Source organism: Papio anubis, chromosome 16 (genome assembly GCF_008728515.1).
Source record: "Papio anubis isolate 15944 chromosome 16, Panubis1.0, whole genome shotgun sequence".
Classification (NCBI taxonomy): Eukaryota; Metazoa; Chordata; class Mammalia; order Primates; family Cercopithecidae; genus Papio; species Papio anubis.
Genome location: NC_044991.1, coordinates 22733473 through 22755114, shown reverse-complemented (window position 1 = coordinate 22755114; position 21642 = coordinate 22733473). Strand labels below are relative to the sequence as shown.

The 21642-nt window shown below is 53.5% G+C and overlaps 1 protein-coding gene and 1 long non-coding RNA gene across 5 annotated transcripts in view; one reads left to right on the top strand and one right to left on the bottom strand.

The window, feature by feature from the left end:
• Positions 1-21642, bottom strand: part of TTC28 (tetratricopeptide repeat domain 28) — a 719970-nt gene that overhangs the window by 6570 nt on the left and 691758 nt on the right. For 3 of the 4 annotated variants that reach the window (XM_031656035.1, XM_031656037.1, XM_017945193.3), the window contains 8 exons: positions 16014-16193; positions 12866-13586; positions 10429-10553; positions 7564-7795; positions 7215-7291; positions 5412-5435; positions 4475-4604; positions 632-739 (listed from right to left, as the gene is read on the bottom strand). In XM_031656035.1, coding sequence (XP_031511895.1) covers positions 632-739; positions 4475-4604; positions 5412-5435; positions 7215-7291; positions 7564-7795; positions 10429-10553; positions 12866-13586; positions 16014-16193 — 1597 coding nt within the window. The remainder of the gene's footprint in view (positions 1-631; positions 740-4474; positions 4605-5411; positions 5436-7214; positions 7292-7563; positions 7796-10428; positions 10554-12865; positions 13587-16013; positions 16194-21642) is intronic. The other variant, XM_031656036.1, reaches the window with a different exon arrangement.
• Positions 16188-17336, top strand: LOC103888293. The gene is made up of 2 exons (XR_652751.4): positions 16188-16298; positions 16875-17336. It is a non-coding gene; the product is annotated as an uncharacterized LOC103888293 (long non-coding RNA).

Here is a 21642-nt window from a genome sequence, read left to right as displayed (position 1 = left end):
GGGTGCCTAATGGATATCCCCAAACTGAATGTGTCCCAGATGGAACTCAAGCCCATTCCTCCTGCCACTTTCCCGACCTCAGCAGAGGGCAATCCCATTTTGGCAGTTCTTCCAAAAAAAAACCAGGATATCACTGTGACCCATCTGTCATGACCTTCAGCAGACCCCGTTGGTTCCACCTGCAAACCATAACCACCTCCCAAGCCAGCATTTGTTCTTCCCACTGTAGCCAGCTCGGCCCTTAAGAACATCAGTCAGGCTGGGTGTGTCCCCAGAGCCTGGAAATCTCCTCCCGGGCCCACGTGACCTGAGGGTCTACTCCCATCAGGCCCTGTGGCCCCACAGAAGACAGGCACACCTGTCGTCACGTTCCCGTCTGCTTTGCTGCCACCCTCTTGCTTTCCAGTCCCTTGCCCTGCTTGAGCACTTGCCAGCACCTCGTATATTCCAAGTGCCATGAGAGCAGGGAGTTTTTGTTTCCTGCTCCTGAACAGTCCCTAACTGTTCCCTAACATCACAAAAAATGTTTATTCACTTTTCTTCTGCTTCCCAAAATGTATGTGCTGGTGTTGGCCCCCAGGGAGAGCGTGGCAGGCCCTGGTGGAGAGCTGGTCTGAGGGCAGGCTCTTACCGAATAGAGACAGCAGGGACTGCAGCGCGAAGTGCACAGTCCGTCGATTAGCTTGCTTCCCGGTTTTCAGGATTACTTCCTCCTGACCAACTTCACAGAGATCAAAACCTAAAGGAACAAAGAAGATAAGCATCTGCTTCCTTTGGGAAGATTCCAGATCTTGAACAGGAGCGCTGTAGGGCTCCTTGTGCAACTTCATGGAGTGCCTGCAAGGCCCTTCAGGAAGCATTTGGGCCTGGGGCTTCCCCTGTCTGCACAGAGGTTGGTCATGTGGCAGAGGGGTCGGGCTGCCCCACCCGGAACATCCACTCTACACAGCCCCCATTTGGTGTGTGTGTGGCTCTCACTGCCTGGCTCTCCTCTGTCCCTTCATGGAAAGCACTATGGACCAGAACTGAGTAAGGCTCACTCACATGTTTTTTTCTATTTTTTTCACAGAAGTACAGTCTATATAAAGACTGTCCAGGACAAAAACTGGCCACTCCATTCAGCATTGAGAGCAGTATTTACAGCTGGTGCATGGTAAGGTGAAGTTTCTCAAGGGCAAAGACAATGCCTTCATGCATGTTCAGTGTCTGCCCCCGTGGGCCTTGAAATGAGTGCCGACAAGGGGAATCTGCAGTGACTTCTCTGCCTCTGCCAAAGCCCAGGGGTGCTGCTCCCTAATTCTAAGGATTCTAATGAGACTCAGAGCAGGTGTAACACAGGGCGTGGAGCTTCCTGAGCAAGCTGGCTAACAAGCTGTGGACGACTAAGAGACATTATAGGGACACCAGCAAGTATGTCTCCCTGGGGAGAAGCCAAGCGCAGATGCTATGGCCACAGATGATGTGGTTTGGCCCTGTGTCCCCACCCAGATCTCATCTTAAATTGTAATCCCTGGATGTTAAGGGGAGACCTGGTGGGAGGTGATTGGATCGGATCATGATAGGGAGTTCTCACGAGATCTGGTTGTTTGATAAGTGTCTGGCATTTCTCCTGTGCTGTCTCTCCTGCCACCTTGTGAAGAAAGTGCCTGCTTCTCCTTCGCCTTCTGCCATGATTGTAAGTTTCCTGAGGCTTCCCTAGCAATGCAGAACTGAGTCAATTAAACCTTTCTTTATGAATTACCCAGTCTCGGGTAGTATCTTTATACCAATGTAAGAACAGACTAATACAGATGGGGACCACAAAGCAAGAATTTAAGGCCTGAAGAGTCTTCAGCATTGAAAATTTTCACTCAGGATCCCTAGTCCCTGGTCCCTGGGTAGATCACTGAGCTCCCCTTAAAACAATGCAAAGTGCTGGGTACCTACAATGCCACACCCTCTCCTCTGACCTCACAATGATAAAGTAAAGGGGCCTGTAGTACACGATGCTACTGTCAGCATGCTGTGCGTGTCATGACTCAGCCACAGCACATTCACCAAAGGAGAAACCCCTCCCTCCCTCGTCTGCCTAGCCAGCCAGCCTTTTTACTTGTACTCGGAGATTTGGAGACTATCATTCCCTTAGGAATTAGGTTCACTAGAGGAGCATTCTGGTCTCTATGGGACGTTTTCCTCTCTGAATTTGAAAGTAGATAGCCCCTGAAAGCAACAGGAAGACATGCTCAGAGAACTCAGCATTAAAAACAAATAATGAGGCCGGGCGCGGTGGCTCAAGCCTGTAATCCCAGCACTTTCGGAGGCCGAGACGGGCGGATCACGAGGTCAGGAGATCGAGACCATCCTGGCTAACACGGTGAAACCCCGTCTCTATTAAGAAATACAAAAAACTAGCCGGGCGAGGTGCCGGGCGCCTGTAGTCCCAGCTACTCGGGAGGCTGAGGCAGGAGAATGGCGTGAACCCGGGAGGCGGAGCTTGCAGTGAGCCGAGATCCGGCCACTGCACTCCAGCCTGGGCGACAGAGTGAGACTCCATCTCAAAAAAAAAAAAAAAAACAAATAATGAATAGTATCAATGTAATGCTTGCATGAGAAACCTCTACTTTTACCAAAATGATTGAAATGGGGTTGCTGAGAACTGGGTCCTCGCCATCTCTGGCAGCCCACGCTGGGTTGTGAAGGTGTGTGCTTACTGCTGAGGACTGGAAAGGGGGCATTTCTTGGAGCCTTGGAGCCCTGGGAGCGAGCCAGCCACCTCTCTCCAGATGACAGGCCTGCCAGACACCACTGTCCTCCCCGAGCTGTAGTCAAAAGGCCGTAAAGGTCGCAAATGCATGCAGGCTGACTCGCCCCTTGAGTATCAGTGGCTCTTGGAAAATACGGAGAATAACTGGAACATTGACTAACATCTCCCATAATCCCAACACCAGAGACAACCCGTGTTAAGATTTTCCATGTTTCCTTCTGTACTATTCTTGATGTATCTGGCAAAGGGACCTCAAAAGCAGCAAGTGTGCAGAGGAGGAAGGCTGGCTCCACCACCCCCACACCAAAGAGAAGCTCAGGCTCCACGAGGAAGAGAGCTTTTCCTTTATAAAGCGAGCTCTTGGCCAGATGCGGTGGCTCACGCCTGTAATCCCAACACTTTGGGAGGCTGAGGCAGGCAGATCACTTGAGCTCAGGAGATGGAGAACAGCCTGGGTACCATGGCAAACCCCTGTGTCTACAAAAAATACAAAAATTAGCTGGGCGTGGGTGGTGCATGCCTGAAGTCCCAGCTACTTGTGAGGCGGAGATTGCAGTGAGCTGAGCTTGTGCCACTGCACTCCAGCACCCCAGCCTGGGTAATAGAGTAAGACTGTCTCCAAAAAAAAAAAAAAAAATGTTGTGGTTGTGCCTTCGTCTTGCGGACTTACTTGTGGCAGTGCCCCCAAGGCTTGCCCTACAGCTTCTCACAGAAGTGACAAGAGAAGCATCCGGATGGGAACCTGACCCTTCTCAGTCTAGCCTCCATCTGCTGCTGCCTACATAGATATTTACTATGTTTATGCCAGGAAAATGATGCTTTAAACCCACAGAAGAAAAGCATGTAGGCCAGGAGTGGTGGCTCACGCCTGAATCCCAGCACTCTGGGAAGCTGCATGGAAGGGCTGCTTGAACCCAGGAGTTTAAGACCATCCTGGGCAACATGGTGAAACCCCATCTCTACAAAAAAAGTTAGAAAAAAATAAAAAACCAAGTAATGCAACCTGTAAAGGATGCCAAGCTTCTAATCCAAGGGGATTCAGATCCACCCGCCTCGGCCTCCCAAAGCGCTGGGATTACAGGCGTGAGCCACCGCGCCCGGCCCGAGGTGGTTTCGATAGTACTGTTTTCCTGCCAGTTTTGAGTACCCAGGGACAGAGGACAACATTGAAACCATTATTATCTTATGACTCTAATTTTAGTTTTCTTTAGCTCCTAATAACACTTGACCTCCAATAATACTAGAGTCTAGCAGGTTCATCTTAAGGTAATGGGCACAAATGAGAGAGATGAAATCACAGTGCAGAGGAAATGGCACAAAGCCATTTGTGCCATTTGGAAATCCTGCTAAACCACTACAATCTAAGTTAACTTTTTTTTTTTGAAAGAAAAAAAAAAAAAGAGATCCTCCTGCCTCAGTCCTCCTGAGTAGCTGGGACTACAGGTGTGCACCACTATGCTCGGCTAATTTTTTTTTTATTTTTGTAGAGATGGGGTCTCCCTATGTTGCCCAGGCTGGACTCAAACTCCTGGCTTCAAGTGACCCTCGCACCTCAGCCTCCCAAAGTGCTAGGATTACATGCGTGAGCCACTGTACCCAGCCTGAGTTAACTATTTTTAAATAATATTTAAGAAGACACTGAGATCCTTTGCCCAATAGAAACCAGGAGGAAAAGCAGTGATTTAAAAGATGGAATTAAAGAACCCACTAAGTCAAGGATGCTCTGCCTACCTAGAGCTGCCAGGAACTCGTGGCATCCTGGGAGCCGCCACAGCTGGACGCTGATGGAGACCTGAATGGGAGCTGATGCCAAGTCCTGCTCCTTCTCGCCAGCCTGGAGCTGAACCAGCACCTGGTGGAGCTGAGGAAGGGAGGACAATGTGAGCACCCTGTGTCTCCTTCCCCTCCAGCCCTCCTCAAGACTTGACCCGTTATTCTTATGTCACCTGTCACTGGCATCGCTAATGACCCTCGCGAGTGTAGCATTTGAGATTCTTTTCCAGGTGCATTCATACCTGCTGTCCTGCTGTCCTCTCTGTGGGAAGCTGATGGGGCAGTGGGGCAAGAGGCTGTGTGGGGCAGGAGAGGCTGTGTGGCCTCCTGGGGCTGGGGCTGGGTTCTGCTTCCAGCCTAATGTCTTCCCTCAGGTGTGGGAGAGCCTCACAGAAGAGGCCATGGAGAGTAGAAGGGGTGAGTTGGGACCGGCCACCTCCCTCTTTCTTAAGTCATCTTTGGGATCTTGAGGTGGATGGCGAAGAGGAACCTGGTTACATCTTAGAGCCTCACAGCTTGAGGAATAACCCACGTGGCCCACTCGAGTGTCCACTTCCTTTCAGATTTCAGGGTCTCTGGCCTCTCCTCAGGGGTCTGTGTGTGGGTTCACAGAGTGTCACTCACTTAAAGCTGGTTCTGCTCCTGCTGTTGTGGTGGACCTTAAGAGGTCAATCAAGGACACAAGAAGGGTGGAGCAGGAAGAGGGGAGCCAGAGCAGAGGAGGGGACAGGCCGCCGGAGCCAGCGGCAGTGGGCATCTGCCTGGAGCGCCACAGCCTGTGTGGCTCCGTTTGACAGCACGTGCACCCCGAGCTCAGAGCCTGCCCAGGGGAACTCGGGGGTGGGTGGGTTGAGGGGCTCACCTGACAACAGTTGCTACTTAAAGTAGTACTCACCATTCCAACCATATTTTTAACAGCCTTCGGCCAGCAGATTACAAGAAAAAGAAAGAAAAAGAGAGAGAAAGAAGAGAGTTTAGACTCAAGCACAGGCTGTTATGCAACATGAGCTGATCACTGTTTAGGAAGCGCCACACCAGGCCCGCGGCTCTGACTGGGAGGGGAGAGGAGCAAGAGTCAGCAGGGGACACACAGGAGAACGGACAGCCACACCCAGGCCAGCCGCGTGCGGATCCAGGGGCTCAGGGGCAGCAGCAGCCAGGCCTCCCTTCCCAGCCAGTAGAGGCTCAGGAGGGGAAAGAGCACAGCGGGCGTTTGTAGCCAGCTCAGGAAACCAAAGTCCCTGGTTCCCGAGTGACCCAGGAAAGATCCACCAGCTGCCACCACTGGGGGCAGCCTCGGGACACATCCCTAGGGCCCGACAGCATATCAGGCAGAAAGTCCCTGTGTTCCCATTAAAAGCAAAGAAATTAAGCAACTGGGTTTTTTGGCCTCTCAGCACAGCCCTGCAAATGGAATATAATTTTGGCTTTCAGATTTTGTAGAACACAGACCTCTAGACTGCCTGGGTTCAGGATGCTTTAATACGCAATATCCTGGAAGTGTTTTCCTGATGCTATTCAACAAGCAGGCATAACACACTTATTACAAAATGAGCAGGGACTCAGCCAAGGGTACAGGTCACTGCTGGTTCTAAGTTCCAAATCCATGTGGAAACAGCCCCAGGTAGCACTCAGAGTTTCAGAGGCTAATACTAGATGGAGCAGCTTTATTTCTCCATAGAAATATTTCTTCTGCTTCAGTGAAATTTGCTGGCAAATATCTCTAACAACAACACATATTACTTTTTCAAATTGTTACACTCCAGAATGGCCAGAAAAGCAGCTCTGTGCTCTTCAAGGGCTGCTCCAGCCTCCAGAAGTGCTCCCACAGCTGTCCCCCTAGGGCTTGGTCCAGACCCTCACTGGCCAGAATGCAGTGGTGCAGCATGGGTACTGAGAAGCTCCCAGGCCAAGCTGCAAAGGACCCACATGATGCTAAGAACTGGAACCCTCTGAACTCCTGAATTAGATCTGTATTTTCCTAAAAGAAAGCACATCTGCTAAGCAGTATCTTGCATTAGAGTTGCTCCTGTGTTCACTGCTTTGCCTCAGTGACTATCTTGTTCCAGCATGGTAAGTACTTTGATCAAAGAAGTATGGGAACACCTGCAGCTGTCCTGGCAGGCTGGCCCCACACCTGGTGGCTTGGGGAGGGTGGCTGTAACACTTGTCAATCAGCTGAAAAAGTTGGTGGTGAGGAGGACAAGGTTCAGGAGACCACTTAATGGAGATTTCAGGAAATGCCTTGAGACCACACGTGACAGGGGCCCCATAAGCATCTTCTGAAGGCCCTTGATGCTCAGCACCCAGTGAAAACACTATGCAAACCTGCCCCTCTGTGCCCTGCTGAGTCAAGCACCCAGCTTCACCCTGGGGTTGGCCGCACAGCTTCATCAGGGCCACAGGTGCACCTGACAATGCCAATAGTGGCCAGTGTCTGCTGGCACGGCCTCCCATCATCCTGGGAAGGGGCAGCACCGCTGGCACGGATGCCTTGGCATCATAGATGGAAATAGCAGGTAAACAGCACTTGCCAGGGAGGGCTATTCTCTTACTACCAGCCCTCATCTTCTCCTTCGAATCACAAAGGCAATGAGACTGCATTAACTTACAGGTTCCTATTTAGGGCCAAATTGCTCTGCCTTTCCAAATCAGCATGGGCCTCAGGCCCTGGCTCAGCCCTCCAGGCTCGACTTACCCGGCTGATGAGCTGCTCTCCCGTCTCCGAGGCAGTGATGAGTTTGCAAAGGGCTTGGAGGGCAGGATTGGGCAGACCTAAACCAAGGAAAAAGGGTAGAAGTTATTCAGAAGAGCCTCTGCACCCAAAAACCTTCCCAGGGGAAAGAACCCTAAATCCTCGGCATCGGTGGCATTTTTCAGAAGCTCAGCACAGCTGGACGTGTGTCTGGGACCCCTTGCCATTTCTCAGAACACCCTGCTCCTAGCTGGGAGATCCAGCATCCTCATGAATGCGGGGCCCAAGGCCACCAACTGTTCCACCTGCTGTTGGCCAGACCTGTTGCCCCAGCCCTACACCCGCAGCTCACCCAGCAGGGACTGGAGGGTGCTGCTGCACTGCTGGAGCCGGTCACCCGGGTCAGAGGTTGGGAAGAAGACAGCTGCTGGCAGGCCGCTGGTTGGGGGGTCCAGCCGGAAGCCCACAGCGGTGAGGAGGGCCTGCCAGCCAGGGATGCCGCCCACTTTGTTCTCCACGCTCTGCTGGGACGTGTACATGGCATTGCGCTGCCCATTCTGGATGCGCTGCAGGGACTTTTCCACCTGGGGGGAAATTGGGGGTGAGTCAGAGACCCAGGCAAGCCCTGGTTTCTGTCCACATGGCTTTGAGGGTACACAAAGCCCCAGGGGTGAAGCAAGGCTGACTGCTGCAACCTCACGTGGCCCACATGGCCAGGCCTAAGGATGTGACAGTGGGGCACTGACCAGGCATCTTGCGAGGGAGGGTACAGAAGGGAAGGATTTTACAATCAGAGCCCTCGAGGGCTGGTACAACAGAAGGATTCTGTCCCTCCCCTAAACCAACCCCTTGCACACTCTCCACAGACAGTAAAGCAACGTGTCTGAACACACAGGGGCCTGCCTCAAACCCTGTAATGGCTCCTGCCCACTAGGGATAAACCCTCAGGCCCTTCAGGAACCCCCTCGCTGCCCACAGCCCAGCCTCATCATGGGGTCTTGGCTGGCAATGCCCTTCTTCCCCATTCCTCCCACTCAGCCTTCGTCCCTCCGCACTGGCCTCTGGAGCCTATACCTCCCTCCACCGGGAAGTGTCCTCCTGTCATCCAGGGCCTGAACAGTTGCCTGGCACTTCTACGCTGGTCACCCAAGTCACTGCTGCATGAACTATATGAGTGAGTGTTTTAACAGTAGTGCAGGGTCTCAAGGCTAAGTGGGGACAGCTGAGAGGCGCAGTGGCTCACACCTGTAATCCTAACACTTTAGGAGGCCAAGATGGGTAGATCACTTGAGTTCAGGAGTTCAAGACAAGCCAGAGCAACATAGCGAGACCCCAGCTCTATACCCCGTCCCCCCCAAAAAAACACCAAATAACAGTAGTGCAAACAGCTTTCATCGGGCCTCCCTGGGCCTCTCTCTAGTGGAAACCCCTGTCCACTCTGGGATGTTGGTGCCCTGTGAGGCACATGTGCCCTCAATGGAGGGGCATGAGTGATCCAAGATGACCTGAGGCTTTTTTTTTTTTTTAAACAGTAAACACTGGGATGCCGGAGCACAGGCGTCCAGACAGGAGGAAGTGTGTACTCACATCAGCCAGGAGGAAACAAGCCTGCCCGGGAGGACAGAAGATCAGCCCTGGCTGTCACTCAGACAGGGCGGGCCTCCAAGACACTGCCTACTGGATCAAGGAATATCCAGGAGGTGTTAGAAGGTAGGGGCTGGGGAACTTGACCCATGGCCCCCACACTCCTGCATCCACCCCAGGAGATAATACCAAGGAAAAAGAGGAAACCCTTAAATGGGCCTGAGGGGCCTCAAGGCCATGTGGGGGCAGCTAAGAGGCCTGGCCTGGGAGGAGGCGGCTAATGGGTAGAGAAGGCAGTTCCACTATCCCAAAAAAGCAGTGTACAGTGGCAGCAAGGACAGAGGGACTTTGCGGGTGACGGGACCTGAGAACTGAAAGGCTCTAGGCAGTTTCCAGATACGGGGTAACAATGGAGAGGGCCTCCCAGCACCCTGGGCGTTGGCCTCCTCGAGCCAACTAGGGGAATGCTGGGGGCTTGCTCGTCACAGTGTTCACATACTGATTACTTTCAGGCCTGAGGAGACCCTAAGCTTAAGAAATGTGTGTGACTCTATCCTCAGAAGTGCATGGAGAGCTACCACGCACAGGCCCAGGTGCCACAGGTCTGAACAGAGGGACCTGATCAGACCCAACCCACGGGCAAGAAGTTTGCATAGCCCAGGAGACATGCTCGCTCCCAGGCCTGCGTGGACACTGCCCTAGGTCCTCCATCTTAACCATGGACAGAGCCAGGCTGTGCAGCAACCAGCCTGCAAGGAGGCCCTGGGGTCTGTGGCAGATTTGGAAGGAGCTTGGCTGTGGCATGGCTGTTCACCCACACTGCATGGGCCCCAGGCTGGCACTGGGCTAGGAAGATGTGGGGTGGGCTAGGGCTGGTCTTTCTGGCACAGCACTCTAAATGATTTGAAACAGCCTTCCAGGTTGTTCCAAAGGTAGAAGGATGAAACAAGTTTGATGTCACTGCTTCTTGACTCAATTGATAACATTTACACCTGTAGATGTGGGCCCTCCATTTGTGCTCTTGCCTGGGCTCCACAGAAGTTGGGGCAGGCTGGTCAAGGGCACGATCAAACTTGGACTCATTAGGGGCAGACTGGAGTCATCTGATGGTAAAATAGGACTCTACTGTGCGGCGAGTACTTGCATTTTCTCAAATCCTCATGATAACCTTGAAACATTCAACTGTTACCACCCTTTCCAGATGAGAGCACTGAGGCTCGGAGAGCCAAAGTGACTTGCCCAAAGCCACATGACCTGGAAGCTGCTAGGGTATGGGTCACTGTCATTGGCTGCCCTTCCCCCAGGGTCCTGGCGAGTACTGCTACTACAGCCGCCTGTATGGCACCACCCACTGTGCCCACCCCTCAAGCCAGTGGGCTCATCCCGGGGACATCTGCCGAAGCACCCTGGGGATGCTGCCCACTTTGTGCATCACGCTTTGCTGGGACATGGGTCTCCCAAGCAGGCTTATCCCAGGGACGTCTGCGGAAGCCGGTCAGTGCTGTCCTGGACATGGCCCCAGTCATGATGTCCTCTCCACCTGCTCACATCCCGATGTAAGGAAACCCTTGCCTTCCCCTTCTTGCACAGCACTGCCAGCTCTTGTTGAGTGCAAGGTGCCCGACCCCCTTACCAGGTGCAGCAGCACTCGCAGGGCATCCCGTGCGCGCTCTGGGTGCTGCAGGATCTCTGTGAGGGCCTGGCCGATGAGTGATGAGGGGCTGTTCAGCTTAACATCACTCCCGATGAGCATGAACCCTGCAGAGAGCAAAGGAGGATACCCTCAGCAGAGCGGCTGGAGACCCCAGCCCCACCCCGGCTTCTAGGGCTCACTTATGCCTCAAGGTTAACCCAGCAGAAAGAGCAGGGCCTGGCAGGGGAGCAGCTCACAGGCTAGACTGGGGCATCTGACTCACTGGATGGTGATGTGGCACCCCTTTGCCCCCTTCCTTTTAATAATCAATATTGCTTAGCTGTTCAGGTAAGTGGGGCCTGCTGTTTTGCAGAAAGGAGCCAAGGGAAGTACAGTGGGAAAAGCTGCATTTTTTTTCATGAAATTCATCTGTGTCTATCCTCAGGCCTTTAGGAGGGGACATGCCAGGGCAGGGGAGGTGCACGTATCTCCTCCTTGGGGCCACGGGGAGGCAGGGAGCGGCTACTCCTCCAGTTCTAAACCAGCAAACAAGCTCGGCTGGGAAAGACCAACTGGGCTGAGGAGCACAGCATCCCACTGTTCCTTTCCACATTGCCTTCCAAAACAGGGCCTGGGGGAGCAGGTTTCTCAAGCCCACAGGCAACTTTAGGACCAGCCTGCCCCCAAATCATGTAGGGAAAGGGTTTTCTAAGAGAATGAGCTGTTTTTAAAGGTAATAGGAGAGCATCACTAAAAATGGTTTCATCCGGAACAAAGTTGTGACTTATATTATCTATCAACAAAACTAAACAAACAAAGACCCTTTTCAAAATGCCATGCCCGTAAGCACACTGGACAGACCTGCAGAGACAGGAAAGGGGCCAGGTCCCCACAAGCCCTGCAGTAGGTTTTGTGGGATGCTGTGGGGCCCAAAGCCCCTTCTGACTGCCAGGACTTGTGTGATGAGGACAATAATGGAAGCCACAGGGGTCACCTCTACTTTCTGTGTCTCCTAAGAGCAGGAGAAGCAGGTGAGCAGCCCTCTGTGCCTGCCTGTGCATGCTCCGCCTGGCAGAACCAAGGGATGGCCGTGAGGTGAGTAGGCAGGGTGGGGTGTGTGCCTGTTGGACCAACTAAATGCTTTTCAGCCGCTTGAAGAAACAGGAACAATTCTGTTTTTTGAATAACTCTTTGAAAAATACTCCAGTTGTGTTTGTAAAGTAAGCAAAATGTTTCCATCTTTCAACAGCATGACCAAACGCCTGACACCAGCACCTGGGGCTGCCAGGCAGCCACCCCTGCAGCTGTGTTGTTTGCTGGCTGACAGGGCCTGGCAGTGCTGTGGCTCCACCCCAGGGCTGACCCACCTTTGGAAAATGACACCAGCAGTATCAGGATGTGTCAACTGGATTTATGTTAAGAAAACAGGATTTTCGGTATTCCTCTTTTTCCCAAAGTTGGAGACACTTTCAGACACTCTGCTTTGCAGTTATGGCTGATGTTACCCATGGGGGGCGGGGGACTTTTGCTTTGCTCTAAATTTTCGTAACACCCTGGGGAGTTTCGGGGGCCAATGCTGAGAGAAGACCACAGGCTGACGCATCATGACGCATGTGGGTAAAACAGTCCCGGCTGGCTGAGAGGCCAGTGAGGGAATAGGCCCAGGGTTTGGTTTGTACTCTGTGAGTCTTGGCCTGGCAGGGTCTTCTGCACAGCAGAGCCCTCTGAGTGGCTGCTGTGGGCAGCTTTCCACAGGGACCCCAGGGGAAGCAGGTTGTTGTCTAGAGCTGAGAGGCAGCTCTGTACGTGCCTGCCTTCCCACCTCCCCTGTGACCAGATGTCACAGGAACATTCTCTCTTTACTCCCTAGACCCTCCAGGCAGGCCCACTAAGAGAATGTATTCTAGAACATGCAGGGCCTGAAGCTTCACAAAATATTCAGTACACTCCTTACAGATCTTCTCAAATGTGGACCGGGTGGTGTCATCAGCACCACCATCATCCCCTTGTTACCGCTGAGGACACAGCTTCAGAGAGCGTAAGTAACCTATCTCAGGCCACACAGCCAGGACATGGAGCTAGATCCATCCTAAGTCTTTCTACCACACACTCCTTTCTACAGTCATGGTTTAAGTGAGGGTGCAATGGAATGGGTCATCCAGTGTACACTGACATCAGGAGGAGTTTCACATTCACACTCCCATGGCAAATGGTTCAGTTGCTCCCTGGTCCAAAGATGATCTTAATAGTAGGAAAAACTCATTTGGCAGAAGGAAAACTCAGCACACAGGCTCTCTCCCTGAGTCTTCTGCAGCTGGCCCTGCCCTGCTCTCTCCTTCCCTCCCCTCCCTAACCCCACTTGCAGAATAAAAGTCAGGGGGCTGTGAGGACTGAGCCCCAGGCCTTGACAGGCACCCGCAGCCGGCTGAACTCCCACCTGCCCAGTTGGAGGGGTGCGAGAAGGCCTTGCTGCTCTGCACCACCTTCATGGCCTCCCCCAGGGCGGCGCTGGCTTTCAGGCCATTCAGCAGGGATGAGTAGAAGGCATGGATGAACATCTTAGAAGCAGCCACTGGCACAGGCCACAGAGACACGAGGACACACTGAGCGCCAGCAGCCAGGAAGGCCCTTGTCAGTGCGATGACTCCGTCGGCTGTGACTTTGCTGTTGGACTCCTGGGAGGAGCCAAGCACCACCAGCTTCACGGGCAGCTGCAGGTCCAGGACATCGGCGGCCGTGAGCAGCAGCTCCTGCAGGGGCGGGCAGTCCGAGATGCTTTCCCCGTCACTGGCGTCGTCCTGCACCCGCAAGGACTCAGGGATCGTGTAGGGGTGGCCAAAGGAGCTCTTGCTGCTGGCAGGGTTGCCGTCCATGCTGGGCGTGAGGACCAAGGCCGACAGCTTCCAGGAGATGTGAGTGGCAAAGTGGACGCACTCAGCCTGGGTCAGGGCGCTCATGACCCTCTCCTTGGTGGCTACACTGCCCACTAGGGGCTGGCAGCCCAGCAGCTCGGACACCATGTAGGCCTCTTCCTCAGCCGACGGCATGGGCCCCCACAGCCACCTGTCCATCACGGCTGATGGGAGCTTGGGGTTGCCGATGACAGCCGCCATGGATGTGGAGCTGGAGTATGTGGGTGGGTTCTTCCGTAAGTGAGACTAGGAGGGGAGGGGACAAAGCAGACCACCCGTCAGACAGAACAGCCAGGCTGCCCGGCAGTGGTCAGGTGAGCACAGGGATGACCAGCTCTCTGCTGGTTGAGCTTGAATCTACCTGTTTCCCCAGTCACCTCATTCACTCTTATTTTTCAACATCTTTTTGACACAGGTGCCTAACTTACTGAGAATCACGCCTGCTGTGATGAGCCCTTGAAAATCATCAGGATTGGGCCGGGCGCGGTGGCTCAAGCCTGTAATCCCAGCACTTTGGGAGGCCGAGACGGGTGGATCACGAGGTCAGGAGATCGAGACCATCCTGGCTATCACGGTGAAACCCCGTCTCTACTGAAAAAAAAAAATACAAAAGAACTAGCCGGGCGAGGTGGTGGGCGCCTGTAGTCCCAGCTACTCGGGAGGCTGAGGCAGGAGAATGGCGTGAACCCGGGAGGCGGAGCTTGCAGTGAGCTGAGATCCGGCCACTGCACTCCAGCCTGGGTGACAGAGCCAGACTCCGTCTCAAAAAAAAAAAAAAAAAAAAAAAATCATCAGAATTGGATGGTAGGGGTCCTGAGAGGACTGGGGGAGGAGGCCCTGATATGACAGAGTGGACAGAGCCCATGGAACCCAGGATGGCCAGCCTGCTCCACAATCCTCATCCCCACAGACCTCCCTGTGTGGCTCCTAAATAAGAGGAAACCCACTCCTGATAAGTCAGGGACTTTGAAGAGTGATTTTGTTTAAATCGTGCAAACAAGCAAGTCAGTCTTGGGGAGACAGGGCTAAACTAAGTCCTTTAAGAAGCTCTACATACTGACAAGATTCTAGTTCCCTTCTGCCTTATATGCTGCAAAGTAGAAAGTATCACTGAATGAGAAAATCAGCATAAAGAAGCCCAATAATGTCTGCCTGAGTTTCCCCTATGATGACTTTTGGTACTTTTTGGGAAACATTAAGTATGAAGTTACTTCAAAATAATTTTTTGGTGCCTCTGGTTGGTGATGCCTTAAACTCTGGGTAAGAGAAACACCAGGTGCCTGTCAGGAGATGGCCTCTTCCGGGTCTCTGGTTAAGCTACAAACAGCTAGCTGGCTGTTGTTATCAAAATAAAAGTTTTCTGAAGGTGGAGGCATCTGATACCCAGAGTGCTGCTATCAGCCAGGGCAGTGGGCCACTGGGTGGCAGGAGTGTCGAGAAGGCCAGCTCGATTCCTATCTGGGATTCAGAATCAGCCATGGAAACTTCAGAAACCTAGAGAAAATAACTTCTTTCACTTTGAACTGATTCTTTGCTTCATAAGAAAAGTATTATCCAGCTACAAAAATGGTCAAAATTCAGATCTGCAAAAACCCATGAGGCAGAAACTGACCCCACTTAGGCCACACCAATGAGCAAGTCATCAAAGCGGCCAAGACAGGTCCTGTGGGGGCCACCCATGCACAGGGCCTAGCCTTGGTTCCTAACCCCGCCTATGCTTTCCACCACTGTAAAGAGGACCATCTGGGTAAGACCTGTCCCACCTGCCATGGGGTATTAGGGCAGATGGGGTCTGAGGGCTCTGAGAGCAGCTGGCAGCTCGAGGGCATCCGGAGTTGGAGGATGGAGCAATGCAAGCCCTTGTGGTAAAGACAGTCCTGTAGCCGAGCAGGCAGGGATGCTGCAAGTGGAGTGCGAGGCAGGTGCGGAGCCCTGTGGGACTGTGGAGGGGTCAGAGGGAAGCCAGGATTTTGGGGTCTCTGAGAGTTTGGAGAAGGGGAAGAAGATTAAAGTTTGGCTCAAAAGTTTCTAATCAGGTGGGCAGGGCCAAGGGTGGCAGTGGGGTGAGACCCATGACTCAGGGTGGCCCACTGTTACTCTCTTGATTTTGGGTGTTTCTTTCCAAACTGATTATTCTTGCTCAATGAGACCTGAGTCCCTGCCTGTCCCCTGAAAGCCACCTGACTTGTTTTTAGTTCCATTGGCCTGTCGGGCTGTTTTCTACTCGACTCCACTCTTGCTTGTCTGCCTTCCCTGCCTGGGGCCCAGCCAACAGTCAGCTCAAGGGCCAGGTGAATTGGGTGGCTCTGCTCTGCCCACTGGGCATCGTGTGGATGGTGGGTGACCAGCCCCCTCAGGTGCTCAGTCAGGCCTCAAGCTTCACTGTGTACCTCAGAGCAGCTCAGAACCCTGATGTCACAGCAAAGAAACTTAGACATGACACAAATTGTGGCTTTCCGAGGCAGCAAAGAATGGCCAGGGGTCATGAGGGCCAAGCCCCACTTTTGGACAGAACTACTCTAAAGTTACGCTACCTGCATGCAAATCATAAAATCAACACTTTTGAGGAGATCACCGCTATGCCTTAGTAACACAGCCCAGTCCGACCAGATAGACAGTGCCTCGAGACCCGAGAACAAGCCCTTGGTCCCCCACCATGTGTGTGAGCCTTACCTTGGACTGCACGCTAAGGGAGCGGATGGAAGGGACAGCAAGGAGGCCGAAGCGCTCGTAGAGGTACTCGTTGGAGGAGCTTCCCTTCAGGAGGGCGAAAGGAATGAGGTAGAGCTCCCCCTCTAGAACCAGGATGAGCTGCCGGTGCCGGCCCACGGGGCCGCTGGAGTGCATCAGGCCCTGTGGAGCAAGCACGGAGAGGCTGACATGGGAGGCCCAGGAGGCAGGGGTTTCAGGCACCAGGACAACCGTGAGCCATAGCCTGGACGATACAAGTATGAGCAGGTGAGGCCTGCGGGGGTGTGGGGTGCCGTGGGGTGTGAGGTGCCACGGGGCATAGGCTGAGCTGCAGCCCTGCAGGAGCGTCACCAACTGGCATGCTTGCTCGTGGACTGGCAAGGGCTGGCCTGGCAGCGTCCATCTGCCTCACAGTCCTGAGAAGGTTAGAGGACAGTTTCTTGAAGTTCATAAGAACCTGGAGTGGGCGGGAGACCGGCCTGTACTGCACAGGCACCCTGAGAAGGGGTGGGAAAGGCCCCTCCCAAAACAAGATCTGTTTTCCATTTCAATGGACAAGAGGCTAGAAAATCAGAGGGAGGACGGGAGGTCTGGGGGCTGGCATGACAGCCCCTGGAGAAGGGGATGGGCTGGGTTCTAGGACCTTTTGTGACTTCCTCTGAGGGAAGAGTGGCCCCTTGGCTCTGGGCTCGGGAGGTGCTGTCCCCACTTGTTCCCTCTGGGGATGTCAGGGGACCCAACGCATGGATGACTCCCATCCCTCTTGACAGGCTGGGCATGAGGACCCAAGGCAGGGTGTGCACAGGGCCACAGGAGACATAGGCTCATTCCCATTCATTGCAGAACAAGGCTAAGGCCACGGGCATCTTAGAGCAGCAGGCAACAATCCTGGAAGCTGGGTTCACACAGACTGAGGTGAACAAAGAGGTGGTGTGGAAGCTGCTGCTGCAGTCCAGAGCCTGCCAAGAAGGTCCCAGGTCCACAGAGCCTGCGCAACACTGGGTGCCAGGGGCGGGGCTGGCCTGCCCCCAACCCCGTCTGCTGAGGAGTGGCTGACAAGCGGACACCCACCAGGGTGCCACTCGCTTGTGCCTGGGGAAGCAAATGTGCTTGCTTGACCCGTCTGATGTGCTGCTGTGGGCACTTGGCTGAGGGTGGCAGGGCACTCAGCTAACCCAAAGTGACACATGCCTGGCGGGACGTTCAGTCTCTGTAAACTCCTATGGGGTTTTCTTTCTTTCTTTAAAAAAAAAAAAAATGTCTAGCTCCATCTAGTGAAAGCAGAAATAAAAATTATTAGGCCAATTTGTTTTTCGTTTGTTTGCTGTAAGAGCTACAGTATGAGCCAGGCACGGTGGCTCATGCCTGTAATCCCAGCACTTTGGGAGCCCAAGGCGGGCGGATTATGAGGTCAGGAATGCAACATGGTGAAACTCCGTCTCTACTAAAAATACAAAATTAGCCGGGTATGGTGGCATGCATCTGTAGTCCCAACTACTCAGGAGGCTGAGGCAGGAGAATTGCTTGAACCCAGGAGGCGAAGGTTGTAGTGGGCCAAACACCAGTGTACTCCAGCCTCGGGGGCAGATCGAGACTGTGTCTCAAAAACAACGACAACAAAAAAAGAGCTACAGTATTTCCTAAGAGGAGGTAAATTAATCACTGTGCAATTGTGCAACCTAGGCAGGAAGAAGTAGGGGTGTGTCACAGCGACCCCGACACTGTCTATGGATGAGCTCAGCACACGGAGGAGAAACAGCTGTAGGCACCTGGGCCCCACGGTCTGCCATGGGCCACACCTGAGCTCCCCGGCTGGCTCCGTAGGTAGAGGTGGCTCAGGGGGCTGCTCTGGAGGGGAGTGCCACCACACCGGGGAGGTATGCCAGTGAACCTCGAACCAGCCGCAGTGGCACAGCTGATGCTGCCCTGACCCTGGTGACAAGGTCAGCGGCTGTGACAGTGATGGCCACCTGCTGCTCAGTGAGAACTGTGCTGCCTGAGAATGGGTAGGGTGGGGCTTGAGCCACTTGCCATGTGTAAAACTGGACCCACCCTCCACTGTTCCAGAGTCACAGGGCTTTGTTGTGACAAGATGCCAGCTCCAGCCCCACAGGTCCTCCCTGGGCTCCTGCCACCCAGGCCCAAACCGCAGTAAGTTTCTGTCAGATGTCATCGCACAGGCTACTGCCTTCACCAGGACACACGCCACTCATAGACAAGTCCCTAATGACAGCACCTAACTGTGTGAACCGGACGGAAGCTTGGCAAGCTGAAAAAAGGAGAAGTCAGGCTGGAATCCACGCAGAGCAAACATTCACTGGCAGCACTTCTTTGTAGAACCCTGCTAACTCTACCCACAAAACCTCATCTGCGGCACAAGCCTAATGATCAGAGAATGCATGTCCTTGAAGGCAGCTTGTCTGTCTTCTCCAACACTCCACCAGGGGTGGGGGGTATCTCCTGTGGCCCTGTTGTCAGAAGTCTCCCAAGCTGGGCCTCGGCTTTCCCATCAGCCACTGAGTGGTGTCTGTCATGTGCCTACTGGGGACTGTAGGCAAGTCAGATAAATTTAGGACATGGTCCCTGCTTGCAAACTTATGATGATGTACTTAGAAAACTAAAATGCACACAAGAGGCCATTGCTGAGTGAAACTTGGTATTATCAAATGTAACAGCCTCATGGCAGCATGGCAACCCCAGAACTGGGAGAGCCTATCCAGGCTGACACTGGGCCCACCCAGGAGGCTGCTCTGGTCCGTGAGAACTGGGGAAGGCCTGGCCTGGGCAGATGCTGTTGCCAGGTGAGCACAAGGCTAGAGGGGGACATGGAAGCCAGACTGTGGGGGCGCTGAAGATCAGGCAAGAAAGTGTGGTGGTTCTTGGCTGTCAGGACCTGCCATGCCTTCTCAAGCTGAGCCCTGCAAAGCATTGAGAGGCAGCCTGCCTGCGTGAGGGAGAGGGGCTATGCCCGGGAGTAATTCGGACCAGGGCATGCCCACCGAGAGAGGAGACAAGGAGACTTGCTGGGACTCAGTGAGAGTGACCTTAGCGGGTGAGGAGAAGTCTGAAATCCAGGCTGGGAGATAGGGAGACTGTTCTCTGAACCTCATATCCCAATTTGGAGGTCTGGGTCCTCCCTGCATCATGCCTAGGAGCTGGTACCGAGCTTGGCACATGCATACAACCCTGGGTGAAGGCCCCCAAATGGGACCCCTGTCCAAACTGTGTGAAATGAGGCAGGTGACAGCCACAGCTGTTCTCTGAAACGTGTGGGCTTGTGGGGAGACGGGTAGAACAGCAGGCTGACAGCTCCTGTTCAAAGGGGGAAACTGATTGGACATGCTAGAGACAATGCCCAGGAAACTTTTGAGCTCTGCCTCTGGTGTATGCGTGCTGTCCTTGCACTGAAAGATTAGCTATAATCCAATGTGAACTTGAAAAGGGGAAAGCAAGTGACATCTCTATTCAGCTTACATATCATCAGTCAGCCTACAAAGGAGAGACATTCAAGGAAACACTACTCAGCACCTGGGCCTGTCAGCCTCGGAAAGGGCGTCTGCTGGCCTCTTAAGGCTTAGGGTTGAACAATAAAGTGGCTCATGCACCAGCCTTATAGCAGCAACTACCAGAATCTCCAACAGATTCTATCAAAGACTCAGATGTTCTGACCTTTGCAGTTTCTAGTAATGGGATTTCTGAAAGCAGAAGATGACAGGGCCAGGTGCACTAGAATCTGTCCCTTCCCCAGGGGTGCCGCCCTGCACTCTCACCAAGGGGCTGTGACCCTGACTGTGGCAATGTGAGTCCAGGCAGCAAATGATGCTTGAGAACTTACTGTGTGCCAGGCCAGGTGAGAGAAAAGGGGGAAGACACAGTGCTGGGCGGGCAGGCAGGCCACCACGCACAGTATCGCGGGGCTGCCCTGGGGCACGGTGATGATGGGGTACCGTGAAGGTGCAGTCTTTGTACAAGGAGAGGGTTGTTCCTTCTGACAGGGTGGGTAGTGAGTACACTGGAGGTGGCTTTGCACAGCTATTGTCAGTTTACTGTCTCTCAGGTCCTGAAGCCCTTGTCACTATCCACACTGAGACACGCTGCATTCCTTCGGCTGTTTCTCCCACGATATGCAGGGTGCTGAGCTGTGTCAGTGGAGTGCACTGAGGGGCACTGAGGAGGCAGGAGACCTCCTGGGTCAGTGATGGCTGAGGACATCCAGAGGCCTGCCCAGCCACGGGCCCAGAGCACTGTCCCGTTGCCACCTTGCAGTCTCGGCCTGGTGATGATCTTCCCACATCCTTCTCTACATGGAAACCAGAGCCCCCACACTCCCAAGGCCTCCTGCCTGGGCAGGTGCCTGGACTCCCTGGCACCCATCACCGCTGGAAGCTGGTGGCTGCTCTCCTGCCCACACTCAGGGGGCTACCACTTGCCAGCAACTCCAGACTGGCTCTGGCCTGGTCAAACAGTGGACATATCTCTGTGTCCTGTGGGCTGAACCACACCTCCTCCCATGTTCATTCTTTACTGGGTACACTCCCTCAGCCCTAGAGAACCACACAGCCTCCCTATATCTTACAATTACTTGCTTCTCATAGGTAATAGCTCTCTATACTGAACGTTGTGGTTTCTGTCTCCAGATGGACCCAGAGGATGAAAAGCTGTGTCCAGTGGCCCGGGAAGGGATGCTGCATGCTGGGGAAAGAATAAGGGTTCTGGGGGGAGGCCCTGCCACAGAGTCTGGGGCAGCCTGCCAAGTCAGGGTGCTCCCAGCATCTGGAACTGCTAGATAGGAGGCGAGGGGTGAGAAACCAGTAGGGTTGGGGGTAGGAGATCTGAGCACTCCAACAAGACACCTCTCTGCACCTTGGTTTCCAAACCCACAGGACAGCACTAACATCCATTCCTCACAGGCCTATGAGGCCAAGGTAGCTGCACAGTGGGTAAAGCATCTAGCCCCATGCCTGGCACTGGTGTGCACTCCAGACATATTGGTCAAATGCGAATTTACAACTGTCTTCAGTGCTTGGAATAAGGTGACACCGCCCCTATTATTTATACTATTCTTTTCTTCTGGTCCATAATCATTTTTCCAGTATTACTCATTCCCTTTCTCTCTGGTGTTTACAAACATTCTGTGGCTAAAACAGACAAATGGTTTCTCTGGAACATCCAGCTCCAAATTTTAACCCAGAAACTATGAGAGACAGATGTTGTCACATTCCCCTCACCTCATCTCCACGTCACTAAGGCTATCATCCACACCTACTTACTGAACCACCACCAAGCAGTTACCCTGAAGTCCAGTTTCCAAGCCCACCGTTCTCCCAGGCAACCCCCAATGGATCCCGAATGTGTCATTGGGTGGTGAATTCTAATTGGATTGCCGTTTCGGTCAGTGGGGACCTTCTGTATATGCCCTGGTGAGTACAGGTCTTGAGCTCTTCAGAAAGCACTCATAGCGAATGTTATGTTGATCATGTCCTAATCTGGAGTTTAAGAAAGACGTGCTCCCTGTGTATTGCCAAAGTTAGAGGATCTACAGGTGACCCCCACAGGGCACCGGGGAGTTTCCTTTTTACCGGCAGACACAGCAGACCTCTCAGGGGTTCAC